Below are 19,661 nucleotides of genomic sequence, written 5' to 3'. Positions count from 1 at the left end.
TGGGATGACAGTGATACAGTGATATATATAGAATTATATAAAAAAATCTATGAAGTTACCCTGTATAGAAGATTTTCTCAGATTAAAAGGTTAAGAGGGATATAAAATAGGCCACAGAATTAAATATGGGCATTTGTTTTCCTCCAACCTGTTTTCCCTCGGGTTTTAGTTCTTCCGGAAATTTAAAAAATCTTTTATTGTCTAGTACCTCACACTGTCAAAACAGAAACTAACCAACAAGGTTTCATAAAAATTGACATACACCTGATTACACTTTCCTAATCAAAATTAAATCAAAATTCCTCCTGATATTTCTGATAACATGTTTCCTTAGTGGGAAAAAATAATCTGAAATGAAAACTCTAAAGTAGCTCCAGGTGCCTCTTTATCCTGTGTACAGTCCTGTTGGCCAAAATCAAATTTCAGTCCTGAATTTAAAAAACTATTTTCGCCCCAGGATGTTTGTTATAATTTCACATGAGAGGAAAGTCTCCTAAACTCAAAGAGTATTAACTATTTCAAGCAAATAAAACCCAAAATATCCATCGCAGATTAGACAGACATGGGGACTTGAAGGATTTCATTAGAACATGAAGTTTCTCTTGTCGTATCTTTCCTGTTTTCTCTTTGCTGAGACAATCAGATAAACTCCTTCTACAAAAAGGCCTTATTCCTTAGTGTTCAAGAAAATAAAAGTGAATACTTCCTCCAGGAAGCCTCAACAAAAGTCTTACTAAGGCCTATTGGTTCACAAGGGTCATGTGACCATTTCCAAACCAATCAGGAGGTCCTAAGAAATCTCAAGTTCTGATTGGTCACGTCTATATTACAAGCTCCCCTAGACACTTATAATATAGGGAATTATATACAAGCTTATATATGTATAAGCTCCCCTAGGGAATTGGAAATATATTAATAGCACACATTTTTTGGAGTGTGAGCAAGCCAGAAAGGCACAATTTTTTGGTGTCCTGTGGGGTATAAAAGAAAAAACTGTTAAATGGATGTTGGGCAACACAAATGCTCAATGAGAGCAGGGAGTGAACTTGCCCTGAGACTCATTAAGATCCTCCATCATAAAGGCTTAAAATTCCCGGAAGTTATCAAGAAGTGCTTTTGAGCTACAACACACTTAAGCATCTTACTGCTTCTTTATTACAAGATCCCTAACACTTCTTATGCATTGTTTCGCTCTTCTGGAATCTCCTAAAAGCCTAATTATTATGTAGGAACCAAATTTAAGTTTTTTATAGGTCAACAGCACTTGGGCAGTACATAAACGTTGAAGAATATGGTTCAGTCACAGCTGATACAGCTTGTTCAGGCATATTCTCAGATATCCTTTCCCGACCCACCCAACTCATGTTTCGATTCATCCATGAGAACACATGGCTATGTGCTAAATCGAAAGAAAAAGATGATGATACTGGCAGAGTCAACTAGAGCAGGGATAGCTGGAAAAGTCTAGATCAGTCCTGCAGGCATAGGTAAGGTTCCCACAGATTCCTGGGGAAAAGAATGGAAAAAAAAAATCTAGTGCAAATTTTGATCCAGGAAACTGCAATGTCAAGAATTTTTGTGGTCATCCTCAAGTGCTAAACAGACCAGAGACCTATAATACGTTGTCCCTTATTCCATACCTAAGTATCCCTTTGGGGACCCTAGCTTTTTATAGTAGGGCAGGTAGGGCTTTTGCCCACCCAGTTCAATCTCCCGCATCCCATGTAGTCCCGAGCACCTTCAGAAGTAATTCCTGAGTGTACAATCAGGAGTAAGCCCTGAGTATCTCCTGGTCTGATTCAAAAGAAAAAAAAAACCAAGCCCTAACCCTTTCTTCATTCTCAGTAACTAGTCATAAATGACTTAATAAAATCATGGTAGTTGTATGAATAAAATAAATCAATAGTTTCATTAATTTTAAAAAATTCATAAAAAGTACTGTGCAGAGGACTTTATGTACAAATGGCTTTAATTTCTTTCTAGAGCAAATACGTTGAAATTAGAAATTAAATCTTATTTAAAGCAAAATATGAAGTTCAAACATCCAGAGTAATAATACATGTACAAACTAGTGAGCCATTTTGGGGCATGAAAAGTGGGAAATTGTTCAATGGTCAATACCCCTTCTCCTTTCTGAGGAGTCTTATTATCTGAGAGTGAGTAGTTTTCCCATTGTTAACGTGTGTCTTTGTCTTCTTACCTCAATGAAGGACTACACAGAAATTAATGCATTATTTTACAATTAAACAGTGCATTTTTAAAGAGTAAAGAATTTATAATGCCGTCCTTTATTCATGTGTCTATTGACCCAAAAATTATTTATTATTCACCTATTTAAATATGAGCACTCACCTAGGTGCTGATGGTGAGTCAAATTTTTTACTTCATAAAATGAGTTGCTGACAGTCTGATTTTAATTCAGAAGTTAATTCTAATACTGATAGTCTGATACAGAAAGTCTTATAATTAACTCAGAAGTGGACTCCCGTAGATGTTTTTAAACATTAAACATGCACAGCCATCTATGTACTGGGCTTCAAATGAGGAACGACCCCAAGCTCAGTGAGCAAATGAAGAGGTAGCTGAAAGTTATTGTTTCTTTCCTCAAGCCTTCCTTTGTAGAATCTTAGAACAATTCTGCAGAGTCCCGGTATTCTATTAATTAAGAGGCCAACGGTAATGTAAAATAGTAAGTAGAGAATGTAATTAAACTAAAATATTATTCTAGAGAGGAACTGGTTTGTTGTTTTTTTTTTTTGAGATGATTATTTTGCACAATAATGAAACGTGCTCTTGAGTGAGCACTCTGTGTGGAGCTGAAAGGAGCCATCAGCTTTTCTCTGCTTCTTATTTCTCATCTCTCAGAGAGAAAGAGCTCTACCAGGCTCTGTGAAACACTTGAAGGCATTGAATCTAGTAAGATATATAAAAACACAATCAGAAGCCATGGACAGAATGGCAGGATACACACTTGCTTTCATCTGGCTGACTCAGGTTTAATCCTCGGCTCTGTATATGATTCCCCCAAGCCCAACCAGGAATGATCTCTGAACACAAACCCAGTACTAAGCCCTGAGCACTGATACATGTGCCTACCACAAAAGTACCTTGTAGATTACCATAAAAATCTAAAATCATAGCATATATACTTTATAGTATATATAGCTTTATAGTCAATGTTCTTTAGGTTTGATTATTTCCAAAAATATTAAGAAAATGTATTTCCTTTCTTACAAGTACTATCACTGTCACTGTCATTGTCATCCCATTGTTCATCAATTTGATCGAGGGGGCACCAGTAATGTCTCCGTTGGGAGACTTGTTGTTACTGTTTTTGGCATATCGAATATGCCACGGGGAGCTTGCCAGGCTCTGCTGTGCGGGCGAGATACTCTCAGTAGCTTGCCGGGCTCTCTGAGAAGGGCAGAGGATAATTAAGCATATGGTTTAAATAATCCATTTTATGAGATGAACATTTCAACTTAGAATATTTTTCCCAAACATTTCTAGCTATACTTTGAGATTCATCTATGTCATCCAAGGAATTTTCTCTTAAAAATTACTATAAATAAAAAAATGTTCTTTCATAAAAATTAAATCCCACATGTACAAAGCATGTTGGTGTATTCGAATAATCTCTATAGTTTCCCATTTATTGCTACCTGAAGCAGCAACAATATGACAAAATGTGCAATGGAGTTTGGGATTTTCTCCTTGACCCTAAGAATGAACACTATTTAATTACTTTGGTGGATACTATTCAGTGATGTGAACTTCATTATAATTGCCCCCCACTAGCCCTCCACAAGCAAGTCTTTTAGAGATAATTTATTTCTGGTGCATTTACCCATCTCAGTTAGACCTTTGTTCAGATGAGCAATATAATCTAACTATAGTGGAGGAAACACTTGCAACACATTTGTCAATTACTGGCAGAGATTTTACTGATATTATCAGAGCAGGATGAGATATTGATCTGAAAAGCTGTTCAGCTTAATCAAGAAGAGTGCCCCAAATAACCTTAACATAGTTTTCAGATTGAGGAATATTTATCCAGACTTCTTTCTGATACAAAACCTTGACCTATTTTTGCCTTAGCACATTTATTTTAGAAAATTTATCATTACAAATTTCTTCTCTGTCCCCTTAAGATGTAAATCTTTTAAAAATATCCTTTCCAGTCTCACAACCCAGGAATGAACATCCAATGTGGCAAAAATCAATGGATGAAGGGAGAAGGAATGACTTGTGACCTATGTATAGACATTTACATATACAGAAATTAATAAATAGTACAGCACTGTAGCACTGTCCTCCCATTGTTCATTGATTTTGCTCAAGAGGGCACCAGTAACGTCTCCATTGTGAAACTTGTCACTATTTTTTGGCATATCGAATAAACCACAGGTAGTTTGCCAGGCTCTGCTGTCCTGGCGGGATACTCTCGTTAGCTTGCTGGGCTCTCCAAGAGGGGCAGAGGAATCGAACCTTACATGGGTTGACCACATGTAAGGCAAACGCCCTACCCGTTGCACTATCACTCCAGCCCAAAGTAATAAATAAGATATAATAAATTAAGAGATTTTACTATTTGCCACAGAAACAAATACTGTTGGATGTTACTTATATGTGGAATCAAAAGTAAAACCAAACTCATAAAAAGAGGTCGTATCCATGGTTACAGAGATGGGAGACTGAGGAAAAGAGAGGTATTTCAGAGAGAGAGGTATTTCAGAGAGGTATATCAGAGAAATTGACAGAAAACAGTGAAAGTTTACAAACTGCCGGTTCAAAAATAATTTAGAAGTTCTAGGACCATAATCTTCAGTATGACAATGATAGCAAGTGCTGCTTATGATATATGTAAAGATTGGTTAGAGTAGATTCTGGGGGGTTTTACCACAAGGGGAATTTACTTTCCTCTTTTGGTCTCTGTCCTTTGTATTATATCTATATGGGATGATAGATGGTAACTAGCCCTGCTGAGGTGACCATTGTCCTGTATATCTTAAATTCATATAATGATGCATATCGATTATTTCTTAAGAAAAGTGGAGAAAAATTTGGAAAAGGGTGAAGCATCTTTTTGAAATATAATTGCGAAGGATAACATAGTCGCTATTTTTGGAAGAGTGGGAACTTCAATGGCTGTTTTGCTCCAGCTTACTAAGTTACTTCATATTCCCTATATAAAAGAAAGTTTACTTTTTCTTAAGGAAAAGCTGGTGAACAAATACAGATGATCGACATCCAGCTATTAAAACCCTCTGGCCTTTGTCTCGATGCTGTTTCCTTGTTTTAATAGATGTGGTGAAGTCTCCTTTGCCTGTTGAACTTTCCTGTGTGCAATTTTTACCAGAGATAACAAAAACCTGTGATATAACTCGTTTATTTCCCCTTAAAATGAACTCTTTTTGAGCCACCCTTTTGTGTTCCAAATCATCTCTTGAAACTTTTTTTCAAGTAGTTCAGCATCATCTCAGAAGATATTCCAAAGAGTTGGAAGGTTTCCAATTCTTCAGATAAGAGATATTAGTGGGAAAAGCGTCTCTCTCTCTCTCTCTCACTCTCTCTCTCACTCTTTCTCTCAATAAATGCTTTCTTCATTTCTTCATTCTTTCCCCTTTAGTGTCCTTGGCTGCCGGATATCTGCTTGGTCCAGTGTGCAAGAGGGAACAGAGCAAACAGTACCAATTGTATCATCTTTGAAATCAACAAATTTTTGATCGGTTTGGAGCTGGTACAGGAGCGACAGCTCCACCTAGAAACAAAAGTCTTGAAAGTGGAGGACGACACAAACTGTTCCCTGTCTTCAATCGAGGAAGACTTTCTCACTGCCTCTGAGTACTTGGAGGGGGAAAGCGAGGTGGAAGAATACAGGACTGGTGAGAACTCCCCAACAGAATGAGTGTGCACCCTGGAATTAGTCACTTTATAAAAATACCTGGATGAGATTTCAGAAAAGTTTTAGGCAATGTCAGTTTGGCAGACATTTTACAGTTTCTACTTGCTGAGTTTAAGGAGGTTTTTTAAAAAGCTAAGAAAATACTCGGGAAGATGATGACTAATGCACTTAACATATTCCATGGTTAGATGGCTCCAGATTCCCTAAAGATGCCTCGGGGACACTAAAGGAAATGTAAATGTGTATATGTGCTTTAAAATGGAAATCTTCCACCTGCCAAGCAATGGAGGTCAACAGGATGAGGAGAATTTCCTTCTTTAAGACCCCCAAGGAATCCACGTAAGAGTTAGAACTTAAATTTGCCTAAATTCTAGTGCTGCTTTCAGAGCAGTGGTTACCTAATCATTCTGAGTCCGTTTCCTTCTCTATTACTTTAAATTATAATTTTGGACTGCAATAGGGACTTATCATTTACTGTGTTTCACCATATAGTTACTGTAGCTAGCAGTGGTCCTTGTGAGGACAGAAGGAAAACCACACAGATAGTAAATTACCCTCTTTACCTTCTCTTTTGATGGACTCAGAATAGAGCTCAGTGGCAAATGGTGACTTGGTCAGTTGTGTTTCTCCACACATGACTGCCGTTCTCCCTAGGATAAGTTCTTTGAACATTTGTTGAGCATTTTTGCAATAAGAATACTAGAAAGTTTTCTGCAAAGATCTCCTCCCACTTCTTCTGTAACTGCTGGTAAGCTCAAAGAAACTTGTTTGAGTTACCGTTGACTGATTATCATCACCTCACTGATCTCTTCTCCCCACACAGGGTTTGCATTTGGCTCCTTTGGTAGAAGTTCTTGTGTTTAGTGGCATTCCATAATGAAACTCAAAAGTTTATTTTGATTTCATTTCCTTTGAAGATGTATTCAAACGCAAATTTTGGGTTTTTTGTTTGTTTGTTTTTGGGTCACACCCAGCGATGCACAGGGGACTTTGCACTCAGGAATTAACCCTGGCAGTGCTCAGGGGACCATATGGGATGCTGGGAATCGAAACCGGGTCGGCCAAGTGCAAGGCAAATGCCCTACCTGCTGTGCTATTGCTCTAGCCCCACAAATACAAAATTTTAAGAGAGTCCTTGCAAAACAAGTCACGTGAATTTAGGATCCTGTGACTCTGCCACCCCCAAAGTAACACAAGTCCTTGCTTTCTCTACCCTAGGTTATGAGAACATAAACATCTCTGCCAATGCTTTGGAAAGTAAAAAGCGGAAGGAACCTCCTCAGGAGGAATGGGATTACAGCAAGGAAAAGTTGCCTTATACTTTGGAAGAAAAATACATGAGAAAATATCACAAACCCATGATTGTAAAAGAAGGATCTTTGGACAGAAGAGCAGAAGAGAGAAGCCTGCGGAGGCTAGATCTCTCCGCAAGGTCAACAGAGTGGAAAGAGGAAAGTGCAGAGAAGGAGAGACTTCTCACAAAGTCTTATTTTTCTGAAAATTTAACAAGTCCAGCAAAAACATCACAGGCTCAATCTACCCCAGGGGATGCTTATTTCCCCGGAATGGTTAAGGAAGATGAACCTTCTGCATGGGGGCCGGTGTCTGCGTGTGGAAACAGCTCAGGCTCCGGAGCCCGTGAAGAGGGAAACGACATTCTTCCTCCTGAACAGGATGGAGGAGCCACAACAGGCGAGTATGCTACAAATTTAGCAGAATCTGTACTGCAAGATGCGTTTATTAGATTATCGCAGTCTCCACCTACAGAACTCCAGGAATCTGCAGTGAGTATAGGAAATGCCCTGCTACCCAGTAGCTGTTCTACAAAGGACATCATGGTCCCTCGCTCATGGAATGAACTGCCCAAAATTGTCATTGTTCAGAGTCCAGATGGCAGTGACACTGCCCCGGAGGCGGGAAGCTCCTCTTGGTCTGAGATGGAAGTCTCTGCGGAGACCACAGGTGTCCTTCCTGGAGACAACCCCAGCCGACCCCCTCAGAGTGCTCTCGAAGTAGCATTAGCTTGTGCCGCCACAGTGATTGGAACCATCTCCAGCCCCCAGGCCACCGAAAGACTGAAAATGGAACAAGAATCCCTGGTCATAGACGATCCCCAGAATGATCATGAACTGCTCCTGACTCAGCCTTCACAAGTGTTTCAGGAACCTTCCATCAGCGAATACTCATTCCCATCTGCTTTGTGTGGGATGACCCAGGTGGCGAGTGCTGTTGCCGTCTGTGGCCTGGGGGAGACAGGAGAGGGCCAGTGTCCCATGGCCTCTGCTGACCACTTTGCTGCCGCGCCTCCTACCGTGATGCCCTCACTTTGTAGTCTGGCCACAGAACAGAGCACAGAGCTGGGGGATGCAGAGGCCATTGCAGAAGCCTTGTTCACGGAGGCCGCTCAGGTTTTAATGAAGCCACAGGCCTATTGCAACATCGGGGACCTGATGGAATCAGTGACCAAGAGAATTACTGAGACCCCTTCAAAGCCTCAGATCCCGCACTCAGAGAGTGACTTTGGCAGGGAACTGGCACAGAGCCTGTCCAATGTGATCCTGAAGCATTCCATTGAGGAAGTTCACCAGAGAAGTAAGGTGACTGAGGCCAAGGATTCATCTGAGGCTCTAGACATCCTTCTGGACGTGACAAACCAACTCCTCTTCAATGTCGTATGCTTCACATTCAAGAAGATGAGCAACATCATGCAGAGTGGCACCTGCCCCACTGTTCTTTGCAAGGAGATCATCGGTTGGAAGGAAACAGAACCAAGTTGCCAGCCCGTTTCTCAAGGTGCTAGTCGGGGAGGGGCAAACGCCATGGAATACTCTAGTGTCCATGCACTTAGCGATCCGCAAAGCCCTGACCACGCTATTGATAACCCTGTGGAGGACATGCATCCCAGACAAGACAGTAGGGGTCAAGTGAAGTCAGGCAACTTTAAGAATCCCAAATTGCAACCAGATTTGCCAGGTACTAACAGAGTGTTGGATTCTTTGACTGCTAAGACGTCCCACCAGGAACAGTATCTCAAAGGCATGGGGAGGAGGGACTCAAGAACCCATCCTCTGACCCCCAACCCCCACGGGAACGAATTGGGGACCCCAACAGAGGGAGAAGTGTCACCCGCACCAATCGTCAAAGGCGGCATCGGTCCAGCGGCTCAAGAAAAGCGCAACTGTGGTTCCCCGATACACCACGACATTCAAGTCAACTTGTCTCTGTTAGGGAGTGACTTGCGCCTTCCTGGCCCTGCCACCCTTGCGACCAAGCACACGGACCTCTACTGCATCGCCGACTTTGCAGAAGAGTTAGCGGAGACCATCGTCTCCATGGCAACCGAGATCGCAGCCATCTGCCTGGACAACTCCAACGGCAAGCAACCCTGGTTTTGCGCCTGGAGAAGACGGAACGAGGGTCTGGGCAGCTCCGGGGTCTCCTGCCGGTCGCTGAAGAGGAAGAAGGAAAGCCAGGCAGGCGGCGGAGGAGGCACGGTGAGGAAGCACAAGCCCCCGCGGCTGAGCGAGATCAAGAGGAAGACAGATGAGCACCCGGAGCTCAAAGAGAAGCTGATGAACAGGGTGGTGGACGAGTCCGTGAACCTCGAGGACGTGCCCGACTCCGTGAATATCTTCGCCAGCGAAGTGGCAGCCAAGATCATGACTCTCCCGGAGTTCTCCCCGGTGGAGGGGGTCTGGCCGGGCCAGGGCCACCCCCGCCCGCGCTTGCTCAGCGGGGACCGCTGGAGCCGGCTCAAGGCGTCCAGCTGCGAGAGCATCCCCGAGGAGGACTCGCGAGCGCGGACGCCCCTGGGCAGCCCGGGCTTCATGAGCACCCTCAGCCAGCCCGTGAGCAGGGCCAGCTCCGTGTCCAAGCAGTCGAGCTGTGAGAGCATCAGCGAGGAGTTCTCGCGCTTCATGGTCAACCAGATGGAGAGCGAGGGCCGGGGCTTCGAGCTGCTGCTGGACTATTACGCGGGCAAGAACGCCAGCAGCATCGTGCAGGCGGCCGTGCAGCAGGCCTGTCGCCGCGCCGAGCACCTGAGCGTTCGGCCGGGCTGCGCGTCCAAGCAGTCGAGCACCGAGAGCATCACCGAGGAGTTCTACCGCTACATGCTGCGGGACCTGGACCGCGACGCCAAGGACGCCAACGCCGCCTCCCGCAGGACCAGCCGCGACTGGACGGCCAGCCTGCTGGCCCCCGCTTTGCGATCGCCGCTGGGTCACAGGCAGTCGTCCGTGCCCGACAGCCGGACCCCGGACCCCAGGCTGACGGCCAACGCACCCATCAAGGCCAACTCGCTGGACGGCTTTGCCCCCAGCGGCCCGCAGGATTTCCTCTGCGTGCAGCCCGTCAGTGGCTCTTCCTCGGACTCGTGCCTGTACCGGAGAGGGGGCGCGGATCAGATCACCACTATGCTCATCCACGAGACGTGGGCCAACTCCATCGAGGCCCTCATGCGCAAGAACAAGATCATCGTGGACGAGACGGACGCCGCCGCGGACGCTGAGCCAGGCTCCCCCGGGCAGGGGGCGGCGGGGGCTCCCAGATTGCCTTCGGCCTTAGTGCGGAGAGGGCCAACGCTTCTGGTGCAGGAGACCCGGGAGCTCCCAAGGAAAGACTCTCTTACTGGAAGCCTGCGTCCTCCCCTGTCCCCTGCCGGCAATGCCCTGGCCCCTGCCGACACCAAGGATTCCAGGAAGGAACCTGCGTCCTGCCACCAGGCGATCCCCCGGGGTCAACCCCGGCGATCACTTTGTTCCATGGAAGTGCCCCTGATCCAGATTGAACCCCATCAGAGGGAAGAGTGTGTTGGAAAGCCCGAACCCCTCCTCCCCGCCGCCGAGGGCAGCCCTCCGGAAAAAGCTGAACATTTCAAAGAACAGCTCGGCGCTGCCTGGCCAGCCCCCAGGTGAGTGAATGATTCAAGAATGGATAGCACAGCGGGTAGGGCGTTTGCCTTGCACGTGGCGGACCCGGTTCGATCCCCGGCATCCCATATGGTCCCCCAAGCACTGCTAGGAGTAATTCCTGAGTGCAAAGCCAGGAGTAACCCCTGAGCATCGCTGGGTGTGACCCAAAAAGAAAAAAAAAAGAAGAATGGGCTTTACGTTTTGAGCGTTTATTCCGAATGCTAGGGGTTTAGGCAAAAAAGCAGTTCCCGGGACAATAAAAACACCATCTCCCAGTGGTTATAGGCACCGCAAATTGGAAGTCAGAATTTCAGTCCTAAACTAAATGAAGTGATTTAACAGAGGAAGTACACTTGCATCTCTCAGGACTGGGGTTTAGGGATTAGAATGCCTGCCATAAGGCAGACCCTGGTTCAACAAACCAGGGGCTCGTGGCCACCATGAACACCAGGCTTACACACTCAAGAACTAGTTCTGCTCCTGAAACAGAAGGACCAAGCATTGAATATGTTTTCCTTTGTAGAGAATACAAATACTTGTTCTCAGCAACTTTCCAAACCGGAGTTTTCCTTTGAATGTGTATTCCTCTCTTTCTCTTCCCTTCTGACTTTCTATGTAAATTTCTTTCAATTTATTTATTTATTTTTAATTTATTTTTTTCATTGAATCACCATGTGGAGAGTTACAAAGCTTTCAGGTTTAAGTCTCTGTTATACAATGCTCAAACACCCATCCCTTCACCAGTGCACATATTCCACCACCAAGTATCACAGTATACCTCCCCCCACCCCATACTTCCCTAGCCCCCCACCCTGCCTGTGTAACTGATAAATTTCACTTTACTTTCACTTTACTTTGATAACATTCAATATTTCAACAAAAAATACTCACTATTATTGTTTGGAGTTTCTCCCCAATTACTTTCAATTTATAACTGTTTTGGGGTTGGAGCAATAATACAGCTAGTAGGGTGCTTGCCTTGTGTTTGGCTGAGTGATCCATTAGGATCCATCCCCAGCATCTCATATGGTCCCCCCAAGCACTCCCAAGAATGAACCCTGAATGCAGAGCCAAGAGTAAACCTTGAATATCCCTGGATATGCTCTCCCACCCCTCCAAAAAAGGGGGAAATCTATAAAAACTATTTTTCTTCACTAAATAAAGTTATTATAGACCATGAGTTCCATTAACATTAAGCCATGGCATGCTCTGCAAGTTTCCTAGATTCATAACTGTTTCCTGAGTATCCTGAACATTTTAGGTTGAAATACAGAAACGCATATATAGTTATTAAGTCAGTACCCACCCCATTAAAGGGACTCAGTACATATTTGCTTTAAGGGTCAGGGACATGGTGGCTTTGATTACAGGAGAAACTTTTTCCCAAGAAAAGCCAGTTATAATAGTGCAGAGAACTGAATTAAAACAAGAGAATTTCCAGGATTTGCAAGGGAGATATTAGTCACATTGAGATCACATTGTCGAAGCTCAGAGTTGTTATCGGGCTTGTGATATGTCCAAATCACTAAGTAGCTATATATAGAACTCAACTCCCTGTGAAAGGATGCCTACCCATTACACTCAAGAGCAGGAAAAGAGATGACACCAGTACTGTTAATTCTGGATGGTGGTGAGAAGGGGTCATGTCATAATGATATTTTTAGTCTACAGCCTGAATGCATCTTCATAAATTATGAAAACCTACATTTAAAAAATCAACATACCATAGTAAAAAGCATTTTAATATTTTTTCCCAAACTTTTCTTCTTTCTTTTACTACTTCTTAAATTTACCTTATTCAATCAAAGAATAACAATTCCAGGACACATAATAGAAGGACCCAAAGAGAAATGTCTATTGTATTTTAGGCCATAACCTTTGTCCAGGCACCTGACCTATTCCTTGGTTATGAAGAACTTAAATAATTTAAATTAGTCTTGTTCTTGTATTCCAAGTAAACATTAGCTGGTTGGTGGATTTCTTCTTTGGACAACAGTACAAATTAAGCGAACCTAAACAGAAACTTCAGTGAGGACTCAGAGACTGGAGGGCTCTAAGCATTAAACAAATGCCAGAAGTTTGCAGAGGGTTCCCTCAAGGCTGTTGCTGCAGTTTCCAGTTGCTGAATCTTGCCTGTTTAGGTCAGACCCCATGAAGCTAGAGCTCTGTTCACTGCACAACGCCACAAGTACACAATTTTTTTTTATAATTTATTTATTTTTAATTAGAGAATCACCGTGAGGGTACAGTTACAGATTTATACACTTTTGTGCTTATACTTCCCTCATACAAAGTTCGGGAACCCATCCCTTCACCAGTGCCCATTCTCCACCACCCGTAAACCCAGCGTCCCTCCCACCCTCCCCAATCCCATCTCCCTCCACCCCACCCTGCCACTGTGGCAAGGCATTCCCTTCTGTTTTCTCTCTCTAATTAGCTGTTGTGGTTTGCAATAAAGGTGTTGAGTGGCCGCTGTGCTCAGTCTCTAGCCCTCATTCAGCCCGCAACTCCCTTCCCCCACATGGCCTTCAACTACAATGCAGTTGGTGATCGCTTCTCTGAGTTGCCCTTTCCCGGAACGTGAGGCCAGCCACGAAGCCATGGGGTCAACCTCCTGGTACTTATTTCTACGGTTCTTGGGTATTAGTCTCCCACTCTGATATTCTATATACCATAGATGAGTGCAGTCTTTCTATGTCTGTCTCTCTCTTTCTGACTCATTTCACTCAGCATGAAACTTTTCATGCCCATCCACTTAACTACAAAATTCTTGACTTCCTTTTTTCTAACAGCTGCATAGTATTCCATTGTATAGATGTACCAAAGTTTCCTCAGCCAGTCATCCGTTTTGGGGCATTCGGGTTTTTTCCAGATTCTGGCTATTGTAAACAGTGCTGCGATGAACATACATGTGCAGATGTTGTTTCGATTGTACTTTTTTGCCTCTCTGGGATATATTCCCAGCAGTGGTATTGCTGGGTCAAATGGGAGCTCAACCTCTAGTTTTCTGAGAATCGTCCATACTGTTTTCCAAAAGGGCTGAACTAGCCGGCATTCCCACCAGCAGTGTAGAAGGGTCCCTTTCTCCCCACATCCTCTCCAACAGCGGTTGCTTTTGTTCTTTTGGATGTGTGCCAGTCTCTGTGGTGTGAGGTGGTATCTCATGGTTGTTTTGATCTGCATCTCTCTGATGATTAGTGATGCAGAGCACTTTTTCATGTGCCTTTTGGCCATTCGTATTTCTTCCTTGGTAAAGTTTCTGTTCATTTCTTCGCCCCATTTTTTGATGGGGTTGGATGTTTTCTTTTTGTAGAGTTCAACCAGTGCTTTATATACCATTGATATCAACCCCTTATCTGATGGGTATTGTGTAAATATCCTTTCCCATTCTGTGGATAGTCTTTGTATTCTAGTCACTGTATCTCTTGCGGTGCAGAAGCTTTTTAGTTTAATGTAGTCCCATTTGTTGATCTCTGTTTTTACTAGATTGCTTAGTTCCATGTCACGTTTGAAGATACCTTTATCTTCAATATCGTGGAGGGTTTCGCCGACCTTGTCTTCAATGTACCTTATGGTTTGTGGTCTAATGTTGAGGTCTTTAATCCATTTTGATCTGACTTTTGTGCATGGTGTCAGGTCAAGGTCTAAACCCATTTTTTTGCATGTGGTTGTCCAGTTGTGCCAGCACCATTTGTTAAAGAGGCTTTCCTTGCTCCACTTCACATCTCTTGCTCCCTTATCAAAGATTAGATGATCATACATTTGGGGTTGTGTGTAGGGATATTCCACCCTGTTCCATTCGTCTACGGCTCTGCCTTTGTTCCAGTACCATGCTGTTTTAATTGTTACTGCTTTGTAGTAAAGATTGAGCTTGGGGAGGGTGATGCCTTCCATCATCTTTTTCCCAAGAATTGTTTTAGCTATCCTTGGACGTTTGTTATTCCATATGAATTTTAGGATTGCTTGATCCATTTCTTTGAAGAATGTCATGGGTATACTTATAGGGATCGCATTGAATCTGTATAATGCTTTAGGGAGTATTGCCATTTTGACAACATTGATTCTCCCTATCCACGAGCACAAGTACACAATTTGGGAGCTGTCCTCAACCAGCAAAGTTGAGAATCTATTGTGCAACACCAGACTTCACCTAAAATGATTCTAACACTTTTTCAAAAAAGATCATCCCATTCAGCACTCGACAAAATTTCAGTGTTTGTATGTTTGTGTTTGTGTGTGTGTGTGTGTGTGTGTGTGACTATGCCAGGGAAATCAAAGAAAAGCCAAGCCTACAACTGGGAAAGATTCACTCTAAGTATTAGCAGCAGAATGTCTTAGAAACACCCTATGTCAATACAAGAGTTATTCAGTAATCTTTTAGCTTGCAAGTAGTATAACATGAAAAATCTTCCTATTTTGAGATTCAGGTAAACTATCAAAATTGTGAGTGCAGGTCTCACTATTAAACTCAATGCTTCTAATGCAACATATTTATTTTAGAATATTTCGTGTGGCCATAGCTCTGCCCCATACATAAAATTCTTAAAGATATATAGTCTGTACATGATATTTGTACATGATATATGTACAGACTATATAACTATATACGCTATAACTATATACTCTAGAAAGAAAAGTAGGAATCACTGAGTAGTACCAAAAAGAAAAGAGCAATGACTAAAGTGTTTTGACAATTCAAGAGACAGAGATGGACATAGATAGGGAGTTAGCATTGATGCTGAACACTGAGGAATGGTAAGAGATAAAGATGAGGAAAGGGTATTCTTATATTTTAATTAGTGAGTATTAATGAGCAATGTAATTTATAGATAACAGAATTTATGGATAACAAAATGAAGTTTGCCCTCTTTGGATACTTGTATCCAAGTCATTGGGTTCCATGCATTAAATCAACTTATTTTTCTAATTTATTTGTTCAAAGCTCCTTGTGAAAAAGAGTATTGACATTTTTCCTAGAAAGCTTTGTTAACTTTTGTAGTTAAAGAAGTACAGGTGGTAGAACTGGAATCTGTAGGATTTCGAATACAAAAAGTAGTGCTCAGAGCTCTTGTCTTCAAGATTGAGCCAGAGGAAACAGTCAATCCAAAGCTAAGCAGGAAGTCCCTGGTATACTTGAGAACAGTGACTGGGCTATAGGTAGGTGATGTTGGATGGACCACAAAGTACTGAGTTTGATTTGGATCTTCAAAGACTTTTAAACAAAATTTACCAAGGAAGTAGCTTGATAATATGAGTCTGTCAACAATGTGAAGTAGGCTTTGAATGAGTATGAATGCATAGGGTTTCTATGTAGGAGACCAGTGCATCATAAGCCAGAGAAAGAGCAACGGAGCTGCCCCATATCTCTAGACCTGAGATCAAATAGGAATCACCAATTCTGCTACAACCTTATGAGAGTTATTTACTCTCGCTAGGTTTCTACATCTAAATGTACAGGGAATCTGTGGTGTTTCTCCCACATCTAAAACTCTAGTAATTTAGCCAAGACCTAGATTAAGATAATTTCATGAACCTTCAGACTTTAGTGATAAAACTGAAGAACACAGGAACTGATTGAAACTCAAGGGCAATAAGGGTATCCTGAAAAATGTATAGGTCTTCTCAGTAGGTCAATGGAAGAAACAGGGGAACAGAAGAGTAAATATGGCTTCAGGGGCGGTCTGTGAAGGAAGGCAGTCAATCCATCAGAGAACTCTCTCGATCCTAGAGGAAATACAGGGGACCAGGTTCCAAAGAGAAGATAGAAATCCTAAGGAAGCCAGGGCTGAAAGAAGTCAAGGATTTGTCATACCAAGTGGCAAGTACTTTGAAGAAGCTAATGATACAAAGAAGGGGTAGCACTGCAGCACTGTAGCACTGCCATCCCATTCATTGATTTTGCTCGAGTGGGCACCAGTAACGTCTCTATTGTGAGACTTGTTACTGTTTTTGGCATATCAAATATGCCACGGGTAGCTTGCCAGGCTCTGCCATGCAGGCAGGATACTCTCGATAGCTTGCCAGGCTCTCTGAGAGGGACGGTAGCCCAGAAAAATAGAATGCCGGTATATCAGACATTTCAGAGGAAAGGGGAGGAATAAAAGATGCTTGAAGATATGCAATATATATTCAGAGGCATTTATGAATGGAATAAATTGGTAATCCACCAGACTAGGGTGATTATTTTTCTCCCATCATGCTCCATATGCCACTTTCTTTGAATCCCTCAGGGGCGGTCAGCTAAAATGCCGTGCTAGGTGCCTGCCTGCAGGACCACCGAGTCATCATGTCTGGGAGGATGCTCTGGGTTCCTTAGCTTTTAAATGTCTTGGACCTCAAGTACCCTTCTACGCACAGGCAAGAGTACTCCAATTTGCTTCTGAGATGGATATGGGGACTCCGTAGAAAGACCTGGAGAAGCAACACCATTACAAACACGCAACGCTCCACAGCAACTCGTGAGGTATCCCCTCCAATTTCAGTCTGTATCTCCACCGTGGATAATAATCTCTTGGTCTCTCCAGTGACAGCCTGGATACCAGAGAGGTCCCCGAGGCGGATGTCGCAACCGAAGGCAGAGGCCCAGATGAGTCCCCCAGCACCCTGGGTAGCAGTGGTGAGAGCACTGACAGCTGGTCCCAGCTTGCCAATGAAGAGGACAACCCGGACGACACAAGTAGCTTTCTGCAGCTCAGTGAGCGATCCATGAGGTACCTACTTTCCACTTGAATTCCAGGGAAACCAGTTTCAAAGAATAATTCTAAAATTAACAGTTAAAAAAAATTCTCTTTTGAGTAATTTCTTGGAAAGAGCTTTTAATAAAATGAGCATAAAGCAAAGCTGCTGTTAGGTCAGAAGCTTGCCTGTCGTGCTTTGTGCTAAGGGATATTGTAATAACCAATTATGATTTAAATTACCTTGGCCAAGGTAGACCATCAATTGTCCTTCCTTCTAGGCAAGCCCCAGCTAGTATATTTAATGAAGACAACTGTAAATATTTTCTTAAGAGCTGCTCCTAAACCTGGTGTTGTTTGATACTTTCTTTCCGGTTCATTTGTATTTCAGATGCAACCCAGGCTGGGTTATATGAGGCAAGTGTCTTAACACTGTGCTGTGATACTTGGCCCTTTTCTCTGCTATGCCATGTGTTTAGTTCTCAGGGAAAAACTAGAATTCATAAGAAGTTAGATATTCTCCATTTCACAAGTACAGACAGAGCCTAAATGCTGGCTCAATTCTGCAGTGTTTCATTCAATCCCTTCCGTCTTTGGAAGGACCAAGGCAATTGGGTGACCTTAACTGCACACTATCCCTTATGAGGGGGAAACAAAAGGAAAATCTGTGCTCATGATTTTTCCCCAAATCTAATTTTACTCTGAGCCGATAAGTTCACAGATGTTCTAGAAAATGAGATTCAGATGTACCTGGCTGTAATGGCTCCTTGAAATTTTAATTTCTGAAGAGGCCAGGTTTTCTAAATTTAGGAAATTTTAAGAATGTTTTAAGAAAATTTTCCTAAAATTCCAAAAGCTGGTTTCAAATATTACAGTGCAAGGACAATAAGCAGATAAGTACTTACCATCAGTCACAGGGCAAATTGCCTCCAGCCTCCAATGTTTGAGTCATCTGATTCTAAACAGGAAATACATTCATCACCCCACACAAAATTCAAGAAATTGAGGGAGTCCAATTGGTGAGTCATGTTGTTCCCAGGGAATATGGCCTTATTGTATATCACACCAGTACTCACCCTGCAGCCATTGATTGGAAGAAGAGACCTCTTAGGAAATATAGAATGTATGAAGAAACTCTGGGTTTCTTGAAGTTGGATACTCTCCATTTCACAAGTACAGACAGAGCCTAAAAGTTGGCTCAACTCTGCAGTGTTTCAATACCTAACTTATTTATAGGCTAATAATTAGACCACATGTTGATTGTGCGGCCTCTACAATTGATGTAATAAGTGATCCCTCCTTTTCCACCACAGAGGTTTTTGATGTTGCTCCATCTTAAAAATTTTAAGATGAAGAAACTATAAAATGTGGGCACTTACAAAATGTTAGCCAACATTCAACTTATACATTCCATACTTCCATAGGAAATGAGTGAACCAGGTACACAGTCTGTAAATGGTCTCTCAGAAAAATTCCTGAAGGTCACATGGAAAAACAGGCATCCATTGGTTTCTGTCAAAAGTCATGAAGTATCTCCCTCAGTCAAAGTTCTCAGAAGTATCTTAGTACAATATCAGACCCTTGCTAGTAGATAAGCATAATGACTGTCATCAGAATGAAGACCCATGCTAATTTTCACCCAGTAAATATGGTCCATAGGATATGAAACCAAAACAGATATTAGGAAACAATGATGAGGGAGAAAAGGAGGAAGAGGAGGAGGAGAAGTTGGGTCCTGATGATAACAATGACAATTGATTTGATTCAAAACAATGTCTTTTGCTATATTTTCTTCTAACTTGGTCAGAAATACATCACAGTTTTGAATTCTGGACACAAAACAGCATTCTCCTGGGCTCAAAGGAAAGGCCTCCTAGAAAGTGGGACATCAGTGTCAGGAGTGCGGCCAGGTGGTGGAGACTGGCATTAATATGTAAACTTTTGCTTTATCAGCAATGGCAACAGTAGTGCCACTAGCAGTCTTGGCATTATGGACCTGGACATTTATCAGGAAAACATGCCATCTTCTCCCATGATTAAGTAAGTAGCTGTTGAGATGCAGTGATTGTGAGACCACTACTCCAATTCCATCTGGCAACCCATTTTTGATCATTCAGATTGTGCCCAACCACCAATGTCATCATGTCTGTGGTGCTGTCGTTCCATGTC

General features: G+C 42.8%; 1 protein-coding gene across 6 annotated transcripts in view; it reads left to right on the top strand.

Annotated features, from left to right (window-relative positions):
- SPHKAP (SPHK1 interactor, AKAP domain containing) overlaps positions 1-19,661 on the top strand; it is a 168,228-nt gene that overhangs the window by 134,019 nt on the left and 14,548 nt on the right. For 3 of the 6 annotated variants that reach the window (XM_055120936.1, XM_055120939.1, XM_004610854.2), the window contains 4 exons: positions 5,630-5,885; positions 7,124-10,817; positions 17,343-17,528; positions 19,446-19,532. In XM_055120936.1, coding sequence (XP_054976911.1) covers positions 5,630-5,885; positions 7,124-10,817; positions 17,343-17,528; positions 19,446-19,532 — 4,223 coding nt within the window. The remainder of the gene's footprint in view (positions 1-5,629; positions 5,886-7,123; positions 10,818-17,342; positions 17,529-19,445; positions 19,533-19,661) is intronic. The other 3 variants (XM_055120938.1, XM_055120940.1, XM_055120937.1) reach the window with 2 other exon arrangements.

This window comes from Sorex araneus, chromosome X (assembly GCF_027595985.1).
Source record: "Sorex araneus isolate mSorAra2 chromosome X, mSorAra2.pri, whole genome shotgun sequence".
NCBI lineage: Eukaryota > Metazoa > Chordata > Mammalia > Eulipotyphla > Soricidae > Sorex > Sorex araneus.
This window is presented reverse-complemented; position numbering and strand designations above follow the sequence as displayed.